This window comes from Solea senegalensis, linkage group LG17 (assembly GCF_019176455.1).
Source record: "Solea senegalensis isolate Sse05_10M linkage group LG17, IFAPA_SoseM_1, whole genome shotgun sequence".
Taxonomy (NCBI): domain Eukaryota; kingdom Metazoa; phylum Chordata; class Actinopteri; order Pleuronectiformes; family Soleidae; genus Solea; species Solea senegalensis.
In genome coordinates, this window is record NC_058037.1 from 8,583,840 (window position 1) to 8,595,580 (window position 11,741).

The 11,741-nt window shown below is 42.9% G+C and overlaps 1 protein-coding gene across 1 annotated transcript; it reads right to left on the minus strand.

The window, feature by feature from the left end:
• LOC122783989 (WD repeat-containing protein 26-like) lies at nt 1-11,576 on the minus strand. Its single transcript, XM_044048997.1, has 14 exons — nt 10,830-11,576; nt 8,754-8,853; nt 7,971-8,027; nt 6,090-6,226; nt 5,344-5,441; nt 5,098-5,254; nt 4,845-4,983; nt 4,421-4,561; nt 3,915-4,034; nt 3,520-3,665; nt 3,176-3,254; nt 2,934-3,063; nt 2,519-2,713; nt 1-2,309 (listed from the first exon to the last, which is right to left on the minus strand). The coding sequence occupies exons 1-14, from the start codon at nt 11,132-11,134 to the stop codon at nt 2,284-2,286; spliced, it is 1,830 nt and encodes a 609-aa protein (XP_043904932.1). The 5' UTR covers nt 11,135-11,576; the 3' UTR covers nt 1-2,283.
• Nucleotides 11,577-11,741: the final 165 nt, after the last annotated feature.

An 11,741-nucleotide genomic window follows, 5' to 3' on the forward strand; every position in this document is an offset into this window, starting at 1 on the left:
TGTCTGGTTATATTTTAATATGATCATACAGGGATAGAGGTCAACCAAAAATGATATATAATGTGAACAAAAAAAAATTTAAGTAACAAAAAGTTCAATAAAAACAGACAGAAAAGCACTGTTTCCTCAAACATTTTCACTGTATATCAGTCTGTAGCAAATAGTCATTACATACCCTGAAAAAGGGAGGAAGAAAGCTCTGAATGGTGCACTGACCACTGAAGAACTTGGCTGGAGAGCAAATGGGGGAGTTAATGCTGAATTCTCTCTAAGCTCCAAGAGCAATACCCTCAAGTCAATGCTTCTATTAATGCTTTATTTGCAAGAGGTTGCGTATTAGGACATCTACAAGATAATCAGTCACTGCTATTGGGATGCATAGAGAGGGCTCCATTCCTTTAGCAATCTCCCCTTCAGTTTTAAATCTTACCCAATGCAACCTTTTTCTGCCAAAAGAATGGCAAGTGTGGTAGGACATGAGGAGGCTAAGAAAACCTTGTGGATTTATGCCACTGCAGTAGGTGCGAGAGAGCAAAAAAGACCACTCAAAAGTGCAGTTGGGTGGAGGAAAGGGTGTCATACATACTGAAGGTTTTGTGTGCAACTGTATGAACAGAAAGGCAGTTTGTGTGTGTTTTAGGATTGTAACAACATTCCCCAACATTGGGCTCAGAGACTGGTTCTGATTATTGGTGCCTCTTCCCTCTAGGGCCGTGCTAAACTACTCATCCAGTTTTAACAATCATTTACTTCTCGTATGAAATGACCCATTGCTAATAACACAACACTTTGACCAAATTGCTCTCTTTCTTAATTGCCTTTCTCTCTTTCCCCCCAAAAAAGATACCAATAATACAGTGCCATTTGAATGCCATGTAGTAAGGAGAAAAAAAAAGTTAAATGTAAAAATCAAAGCCCCAGATTAAAAAAAGTCTTCCTTATACAAAATGGCTCTCAAGTAATTTTTTTGTTCCACAGATAGAGGTCCTTATGGGGCTTTGGATAACTTAGAATTGATTTAAAATCCTCTATACAATTGTATTGTGGGTTTTGGAGCATCGGGGAGAGGGAATTATTTTCTGCTGGTGTGAATTTAAGACATACAAAAACACGCACCCACAAATGTCAACTCTCACATTAATGTGTGTATGCATAATTGCTCTCAGCCACTCTCACACACACCCACACACACACACAGGAGGGACAGCAGTCACCGGCCTGCAATCTCAATCACACCAGAACCCTCTCACATTAAAAGCTTGTCTTAAGAGAAGGGTCATCTCCTTTCCATCTCCTCTTAGGCAGATGTAATGGAGTTGTGCCGTAGCTAGCTCGACAGAGGGTGTTTCAGGGAGGAGGGGCTGTCAGTTGGAAAACAATACAGTGACTGTCCTTGTTAGAAGTTAAATTAAGGAATAAAAAATTTGTTTTCCTAATGTCGAGAAACAGAAAGTGGAAACTTCACACTAAAGCTTTCCACGGGCACTACTCAAGCTAAGATTCACCTCTTAAATGAGAATAAACGCTATGACTATCATAAAAAATTCCAACATTTAGCATAGCCTTGTTTTTGTGTTCTCTTTCAACTGATTGGTCAGGGTTTCTATGGTGGATTTGCAGCCTTTGTCCAACATATCCAATGCAAAGTTTATAGCAAGAAATGGGGGAAGAAAAAAAAATACATACAGAAGTGTTGCTATATCCCCATACGTATTATCCTCCCCCAACAACAGCCCACCCATGTCCATGGAGACATATACAGGTAACGTGAAAGACAGTACAGGCAGACAGATGTAGTCCAATAAGTAGACGGCTCGTCTGCCATGTCAGTCTGGTGGCATCACAGGGACTTGATGTGCTCCAAGCTCAAGGTAGAGGCGGGTCTTCCTGGGAAACTCTGCTAGGAACTGGCACGGCTTGCGACCATGCAGCAAGATGGATGGGGAGAAAGGTCAGTTGAAGGAGGAGAACAGCCTGTTACAGCTCATCAGAGGATGGCGGCCACATCCCACTGGCACTGACTGGTTTTCCAGGCCCCTGGGTCAAGATCAGGTTTTGGATGAGGACTTGAATTTTCAGAGTGTCCATCATCACCTCCACCATTTAGTCTAGGCCAGTCTGGAGACAAGTTTTTCTCACTTTTTGTTTTCTCTTTTGTCTTGGTGGCTTTTGTTTGTTATTCTTGACTTCTTTTGGATTTTATTTGCCAGCTTCGATTTCATTTTATTGTGGGATTCTTGGATTGTTGTCAAAGAGAGTTGTCATTTGCTCCATTAGTGACCATCAACTGTCCATGTTACTGCAGTTCTCTGAGGACGAAAAGAACACGTCAGGTAAATTAAGCTGCCATGATAATTTTAGTGGTTAAAACCTGAGCAGTAAAAGTACTAATTTTATCACTTAAATGGTAATCGCCAGGATGAGCAGCTTTACCGATCTTTAAGGCAGTTTGACAGCTTAACTCAATGCTACCCATGATCATTTCGGAGTCAAACTCTATGGTAAAAAGGGACTTTACCGTTGAGTCCATCCACCTCTTGTGATTCAAGGAAGGGTGCGGGACCCCAGACGCGTACTGTGCCATCATCTGACGCAGAAGCCATGAGCCCGGGGATGGCTGGGTTCCAGCTCACACAGTTAACTGTGCGTGTGTGGCCTGTTAGCTCAGCAATGGGAAGCTCACCACGCCGGTGCCAGATATACACTTTGTGGTCTGTGGAGAGGAGTACGAAAGGAAAGACATGTGGGATTTAATTTGAGAGAAGAGAAAAATGCAACAGATTAAAAGCAAACAAGTGAATCACAGGGAAACACTTTCTATTTTACCTACAATGAACGACTATGAACAATTCAAGAATGACCAGAAAGTGAGACTGCAGCGTATTAGTCTGAACGGCATTATGGTTTTAGAACTACTGATATTGCGACTGTACCTTCACTGCCACTTGCAATGAAGTCTTCGTTGTGTCCTCCAAAGCAGGAGTGAATAGTGTAGAAGCCCTGGGTTACACCTTGGTACTTCCTCACCAGCACCCGGTCCTGAAGGTCCCACAGGTGTACTCCCTACAAAAAGGTAAGAGAAGATGAGATTGAAGCTAATAAAATGTCCTGCCACCATGATTTAGGAACAGGTAAAACTATCATTATGAGAGGTAAAATTGGTTAAAAGGCTTACCTGAGTTGCTACATTTAACAAAGCTAATCTTCCATTCTTTGAAACAGTAAAAGACATGACAGGGTGGTCCTCCTGAACTCTGTAAAGCAAATGTAAATCAAACAGTCAGCTATAATGTAGTAGAAATGGAAACAGTTCATTTAATTCACAATATGTTATGCGACAAAGGGTTCCAGGATTGAAAGCAGGTTGATTTTCTTTTTCTTTGAAATTTGATGCATGCTTTGATGCATGCTTTCTGAAAAAATACACATTTTAAAACAGACCTCCTATCTATTATCTTAAACATTAAATCTCTATGTACATATGGAATCAACAAAGGCGGTACGAAGATTGACACGTACATGTTTCTGTCGGTAAGGTCCTCGAAGTTGTACCCCCTGATACGTTGGTGGGTGTCAGAGGCCAGCACTGTTCTGCCATCACCCAGGCACCACAGGCACTGCACTCTCACGCCCTCCCAGGAGTCCAACAAGTTACCATCAAGGTCCTGACAACACAGACAGCAGACTGCTCTCATCTCTTATTTTTGACAGGGGAACGAAAACATTTAACAATATACATACACACAAAATATAATATATACATGTACACTGTAGATTTAAAATATACACAACATTGCTTAAATACAGAAAGCATACATTACTTAGCGATAGAAAAACATACTTAACAATAACGACATAACATTAAAGCTATTATCAAGTAAAAAATAAAGGGTAGAGGCTGTTTTCAAACTTACACACTGATAAAACTGCCCCCTCTGCCCTCCTGTGACAAAGCGTTTGCCGTCGGGGTTCCACGCCACAGTGGTCAGACTGTCTTCATGGGACTGGGACATTTTAGTCCGCAGCTCCCCCGTCTGGTCAACACGGAGTTTGTCAGAGACAGTGAAAAAAGCAGCAGAGATAAAAGTAGGGGGGAAGGGAGACAACAAGAAGAAACATTAGGTAAGAGTGGGGGAGGGTTGTGTTGTAGGAAAAGAAAGGGGAGGGGAAGGGGTGTGATGGGATAGAAGAGGAGAGGTCATCGAGTTCACACAGTCGATCTATTGAACGATTGCAGTTTGTTTTTCTCTTCCACTTGTTTACTGAATTTCGATTAGAGAGCTCAACTCTTTGAAATGGCCAGTATATGTTCTACTTTTGTATCAAGTAAACGAGAAAAAGGGACTGTCATATCAAAACACTAAGAGGTATCACAAGTGGACGCTTGTACAGTTTAAAGCCCAGATCATAACAATGTTACCTGAACGTTCCAGAGCCAGAGCTCAGAGCAGTCGTCTGGTCCACAAGCGATCAGGTAAGTGTCATCTGGACTCCAGGCTAAGTAAGCAACTCCGTATGCATGACCTTCGAGGGTTCGCAGCAGCTTTAACTGATGGCTCTCCTACACAAAGGAGGAGGATTAAGGTGATTATGATAAAATGTATCTCGACCCACGAGAGCTGTGCTCTCATGTGCAGCCGTACGAAGATTACAAGCGTTCAACCAAAGCTGAAGCTGCACATTGGTGAAATGTCAAACAGAAAAACCGCTACAAGTGTTCATTCCCCTTGATAGACAGTATGTAATGGTTCATACCTTAATTTATGATGCATCTGAAACAATGAAAGATAATATCTAAAGCCAATGAAGATAACATTAGTATATAAGTACAATTTTACACTCACCGGGTCCACTTGCCAAATTATGACAGTAGTGTCTTTAGAGCCTGTTGCTAGTTTAGTGCCATCATTTGAGAATTTGCAGAACCACACCTCATTACAGTGCTCTGTCAGAATCTGCTGCGTGTAACAGGGGAATTGCTTCCTGTAACAAGGAACAAAGACCAGCACATTAGTTTGGGAACAACTTAATAAAACTAAGATGCTGCAGTACGAGTCCGCAGGGTCTTGAGGAACCAGAGCAGCCTGCAAAACCAACCTGCTGCAGACGTGATCAACCAGGAGAGAGACTGAGTCTAGGCTACTGTCCAGCTTGGTGTTATGATACAGACAGCGGTCCCTCTGCAGCTCCACCGCTTGCCGCAGCAGGGTCTGCAGCCGTCGTGGGGGCAACATCACAGAAGGTGGCAGGTACGCTACAAAAAAGATATGAGACTCATTGACACCTCTCATTAGTTGTGGGTGTAGCTCTACAAGGGTCAGTGAAAACAAGGACACAGCTTACTTTGCAATTTGTCCAGCAGTCTGCAGCGCGATGCGGTGCCCTTGCCCTCCCACTCTGCCTTGGCCCTTAGATCTTCAGCGTGGCTACACATTAGGTACCTGCACAAATACAACACATTTCAAGCAAAACAATATATACACTTCACAGAAGCAAAGTCCATGAACTTATGGGATAAGCATTTTATGTTAAAAATAGCTACACAACAATAACTGCCTGAACTACAGAAGGGTCCAGAACATTATGAAATATGGAAACTGGAATGGGATGATAAACAAGAGACAGACTGTTAAGATGTCAGTAGACCAAACTGATGGCATATTGCACAAGTTCATAAGGAAAAACTATGGATTCAAGCCACTGATTTAATGCCACCAAGGTCAGATCTAAATTAGTAAAAGAAATTTTTTTTAAAGCCCCATGAATACTAAAAATATTCACCCTTCCTACGAGTTCATCTGTGTTACACTGGTGGCTCTTTCAAGGATAAAAAATATGCCTATAAACATTACAGTATTATCAAGCAGATTTTGAATGTGTAAAAATCATTTCATAGAGGTATACTACAGCGTACCTTACAAAATCTGGCTATTAAACAACTTAAAAATGTAAAATTTGGAAGAAACTATTCAACAAACACAAAATCTCAACAACTAAGGCTACATTGGTATATATAGTTGCTGTGTGTAGGCACTAGGCAGGCTACTTTGGTTGATGATTGCGATGAGATATTGAACTTGAAAACATACCCGCTGAGTACGTGGATGCGATCTGTGTTGTACTTGAGAGGCGTCAGCTCTCCCCGGAGCACCTGCAGAGCCTCCAGGACTTTGCCATCCTCCAGATACTCTAGGTACTTCTGCTGCAACAGCAGGAACTTCATACGCTGAGCAGAGGAAGAGAAATATAAAAACAGACGTTATTGTCAGTTTCTCTGTTGTCCTCCTCCTTTTCTTCTCCCTCTGAGCAGATACCTAGTGAGCCCTTTGAACATGTAATTGTTGACTATGTCGGTCCCTTGCCCCGAACAAAGGCTGGTAACCAATACTTGCTAAATTTAATGTGCACAGCTACTAGGTTTCCTGAGGCAATTCCTCATTACAAGAGCCTTAATAAAGTTTGTCATCACTTTCAGTTTACCAAAACGTGTCCAGAGCGACCAGGAAACCAATTTTATGTCTAAAACCTTTAAGCAGACTTGGTCAACTGAGTCAATGAGTCACAAGGTGCAATAGAGTGTTGGCATCAAACCTTAAAGTCAATGTTGCATAAATATTGCTTTGACCAAGGAAAAGGATGGGATGAGCGTATACCATTTGTACTTTTTGCCATACGGGAGGCTAAGCAGGAGTCCCTTGTGTTCAGTCCCAAAAAGGAGCAGTTCCTCTCGGGTTCCTATGATAAAAATCAATGTGCTGGGTTTTGTCTCGCAGCTTAGAGAAAGGTTGCATCGTGCTACCTCACTGCCTAGAGAGGCTCTTGCTAGGTCCCAGTGTAGCATGAAGAGGTTTGACATAACAAGCAGTGAAGCGTCAGTTTCAGGCTGGGGACAAAGTGCTGGTCCTTTTGCCAACGCCTGGCTCTGCGCTCTCTGCTCCTTTCTCAGGTCCATACGTTGTGGAGAGCAAACTATCTGAGACAAATTATGTCATCCACACACCTGAGTGTAGGCGGAAAAACGACTGTGCCACATTTACATGCTGAAACCCTATCTTTCCGTTCAGAGAAAGCAAGAAAAAAAAACTTGGTTTCTTTGGTTTGTGTGGGATCCTTAGTTTAACGGTGCCCCCTGAGGGTCACCAGTGTGGCAGGTTGTTGAACTCTGAGTATCTGTCATCAATGGAGTCTCAATTGTCCCACCTTCCCAAAAACCACAGTCATGACATGATTAATTTAATCTGCTGCAATCCCACCCCGCTCAGTGATGTGCCCTCTCAGACCACTGTGTTGCAGCATGACATAGAAGTATGACATAGGAGTAGTAAGAAAAGAAAAATCACTTTCTTGGGGTAAAGCTGTGCACTGACATCAAATAAAAAGAGTATTCATTTATATAAGATCATTTATCAACAAAACATGGTGGTAGTATCAGAGGCTGCACAATCTCATTATTAGAGGATATTTAATAATGTTGACAGTTACTGATGCTGACATGGTATTGTCAGCATCAGTAACTGTCTTCCTTTACACTGAGAACCACTGACAATGTGTTGGTGCTCTTAAACAGCAAACACTTGTCTCTATATGTATTGTTTTGTTTTTGTTCTTGCCGTTTTAATTTTTCACAGTAGACACAGCACATACTCAAAACCAAGGTAGAACTATGGCCTGGTATGACATATTGTTCCTTCAACATATGAATCATCAATGTTTCAATTTTCTATTGCTGAAAAAATGCATCAACTTCAGCTATGTGTCAAACAGACTAACACTCATTCTCTGAATCTGATGTGAAATCTATTCCTATCACTATACTTTCCCAGGCATCATCCAGAACATTTTAGTGTTCACTGTTTCATAACAAGAACCTGCAGCTCTGTACTGAAATGACACATTTCTAGAACATCAAGCTGTGCTTGTTAAACGGACTGTCATACAGCCTGGTTCAGGTTTGGGCAAAGGGAGCTTACCACAATAGCATTTGGAGAATGCATCAGCGCTCTCAGCTCATTGAGATCATTCTCAGCCTGGACCAAAACAAAGGGAGGTTGGTGGAGGGGAGAGACAGGGAGAGAAAAGGTTAGTTCAGCGGGTTTCATGCGTTCACTGGAAAACATAAAATCGCATCAAGTGTATACAGGTGGTCATATTCATTTTCAATATGAGCAAGATAAAGCTTGCGACGGTACATATTTGTTTGCGTTTCCATTAGGAATAGTACCAAAATAACTGGCCCCAATCATTCCATTTTTCGGTACCCTTCCCTTGGGGGACCAGAGTAATGGTATAGTACGGGTGGAGCTAGACACACGACAGTCAGCTGGTTGGTCGACAGAAAAGCGTCACTCCTTTGTGACCAGTGTTTCTTCAACACCCGCAGTCTATTCTCATGCAAAGCTTGATGTGTTGTTGAGACAAACAGCCACAAACCAACAAGGAAAAAAAACGAGCAGCTGTTATTGTCTGTTGTGTCACATTCAAAGTTGTTGTCACACTACGCATCTTGCTGGCACGGCCTTCTGGTAAAACATGGTTTATGATCTGCCATGTCTGGATGTGATAAACTGTGACCAGATTACGACTTAATGTACACTGATTATGCTTTGACAGGATGCTTTCAGAAATCATAATGTATTGATAGCTTATATATGGGTTGAGTTTGATAGACATATGTTTTGGTGCCCATTTTGCAGTACAATATGGGAGAAGGTATTAATCAAATTATTATGTAACCATAGTAAACCAAGACCAACCTTATCCCATTCCCCCTCCATGACATGGTTGCGAAACTTGGTAGCTGATGGGTGTTCCAGTCTGCAGCCTGACTCCTGCATCAGCAGGTCCACTGTCTGACTGCACAGGCAGAGAGAAAAGAAGGGCAGACAGTTAGGTAGACATAAAGACTCAAGACAAAAGACAATCACAATACATTAAAAACCAAGTCTGAGAATTATATTTCAGCTATCAAAGGTCAGTCCTTATTCCAAGAATGTGAGCTCAATCAACATGATATTGAAAGTGTGATCATATGAACTGGTACTCCCAGACCAAATATGGATTATAATAATTTAATAATCTATGACATTTCACCTTGTGGAATATGGTCATGTTTTTATGGATGACAAACTGATGTCTGCAACAGCAATTTCAGCATACGGACAATGAAAAGGCGCCACAACAGCATTATTTGTGGACAGTGGGAGGTCCACTTCCATGAAGCAGGCTTCCATTGCTGTTAAAATTACCCTCTCAGATCCTGTCAACCATGAACCACATGCATCTGTCCAAACAGCACCTCTTTGCTAGACACACACGACCACCATCACAAACTGCTGGGGTGTGTGATAATGTAAGTGAAATGGGGGGGCTGACACCTTCAGCAGCATGATGACATCATACTCAGGTATCAATGGAGTGGCGCAGCAGCTTTGTATGCAGCCTCTCATCCAGCTGGCTGTTGCTATACTCATTTGATTGCATTTAACCAGCTGAAGTGTAGGGGCTGTTTCATAGAAGGAAATGCCTTTCACCCCCCTCAACCCACCCACTTTGTAAACATAGTAATGTTAGGCTGGCTTTTATAATGCCTTATTATGGAAGCTACACTTTCTCTGCTGGAAAGCAGACACCCACATAGGCCGAGCCAACAGTGGCAAGTAACACAGCCACTTGAAAGAAGAGGGTTAGACATATTGTATATCTTTTCAAAAATCACACTTGGTTGTATTTAAGATACAAACCCTGCCTTTCCATCTTTACCAGCTGGTGTAAGGCGCATTCCTCAGTCGCCATGAAAGCAAATGATTCTGCTCAACTCAGGAGCAACTGTCGCCCACGGTATTGACTGCTGCTGTCTTAAAATAAATACATGCCCGTCACTGAAACTGACTGATCGTTGACACGTTGCTGTGACAGTGACACACTACACTAAAGACGCTAATCTAAGAGGGAATCACGTTGGTCATGAAATGGTGCTTACTCTGATGAATAAAAGAGTTGCTCGGAATGACAGCTCAAAAACGTGCAGAGAGACTGCACTCTGAATACTAAAATAACCACCATCGGTTTTCATAGCCATGCTCGATATTATTAACAGTGTGGCCGATCTATTCATGATCATCGCATGGATGCCAAGGCTGGAAAACTAAGAAAACCAGACTCAAAAAACGACGTTGACAAACCGCACATTAACATCACCTCCGCAATGGCCCATGAAACGCAAAAACAAAAAAACACTAATCCTATCCTGCTAGCGTACTCAAATCAATAATCAAAAAAAGAAATCAAGTTTTTCCAAATCTTAATACAATGATCTTATGCTTGGCCAACCGCTGAAACAGTATATGGATCTTGATTTCAACAATTAACAAAATAACATCACAAATACTAGATGATGTAATGCATTTGATTCTGTGCTAAATGTATAACGTTTATCAACGCAACATGGCGCCTCTCGCATTAAAGTCATCTTTCACTCCTCGACGGACTCCTGGGGCAGAAAGATGGACTGTGTTATATGTTTGTGAGAGGGTTTAAATGTCGGGGCTGTACGTATCACCTCAGCGCAGGCTAATGCTGTTAGCAATCAAGCTAACTGCTTTATTGTGCAAGATGGACCCCTTCTTTCAACCAACTGCGGAGCTCACAGGCTAACTAACTGCCCCATCCCCCCATGTTTGTGTCTGTCAGGCACACACATCGCCTTTACCAGCTGCATTTTCGCAGTTTCACACCAAACATCGCTGATATGAACAGTACCATATATGTTCAAAGCAAATGTTACATACTTTTGAGGCTATTCTCTCGACTGACACACTGAATAAACTTACTTTAGTCCCAGTCCATGGAGATGTTGCCCTATTAATCGTATGACATCTTCTTCAGCCTGCGTTAGTCGTTTCTTCTTTTTCAGCGAACCGACCTCGGAGGCCGAAGTCGTAGAAGCAGTCGAAGTCCCCGAACCGGGCCCGGTTGAAGACCCGTTACTGGTACCGACAATGTTCCCGTTGTCTGTGCTGGAAAGAAGCCCATTGGAATGGGATCCGCCGGCCGAGGATGACTCCCCGTTCTGTGCGCTGTTCAGGCAGGAAAGCTCCGAGGTTTCTTGTCCCTGTCCTGCCCCGTTTGCTTGCATGCTGCCGCTGAGGATATTGACAACACTTCGGTTAAACTGGATGGCAGAGGTGGCCTGAGAGTGTGGAGAGTGCGAAGCAAGTCCTAGAACAACTCCAGAGAGGCCTGTTACAACTGCTGAAGCCCCGGGCTCTCCTGCTCCCTCCGCCGCCGAGGCTCGGTGCTTCTTCCGCGGGGGCGGCGACGCTCCGCCGGTGTCCGAGTCGGAGGAGGAGGAAGCGGAGGCCAGAGTTTCCTCACCGAGAGCGGCCGTGGTTAGAAGCCGGCGGAGCTCTGGGTGGGAAATGAAGGTTACGCTTCCAGATTTGAGGCCTCGTTGTCGGGCTGTGAGCGGACTGTCACTACAGAAGCCCTGACAGTTAGCCCGTTTTTGTTGTTGTTTCTCTCAAAACAGCTGCAGCTCTAATGGAGTCCTCACGCCCTGACGTAACCGGAAATTCCTACACTACCAAGCTTCCGGGTAGAATATAATCCTTGGGTGGCGCATAAGTACTTAGTTAGCATAATAATTATCTGACAGCAATAACACATCTCCTTAAAATTAATTTGAACGTCCCTAGAGATTTGACATTAAATCCGGAATTTAACATTAGCCGAATGGTTAAACA

What these genes read in the sequence shown, in the direction of transcription:
- LOC122783989 (XM_044048997.1), bottom strand. Translation starts at nt 11,134, where the DNA reads ATGCAAGCAAACGGGGCAGGACAGGGACAAGAAACCTCGGAGCTTTCC. An exon ending in ACTGCTGGACAAATTGCAAA is followed by an intron (nt 5,255 to 5,343) that starts GTAAGCTGTGTC and finishes TCTTTTTTGTAG; the next exon opens with CGTACCTGCCACCTTCTGTG. An exon ending in GTTGATCACGTCTGCAGCAG is followed by an intron (nt 4,984 to 5,097) that starts GTTGGTTTTGCA and finishes TCCTTGTTACAG; the next exon opens with GAAGCAATTCCCCTGTTACA.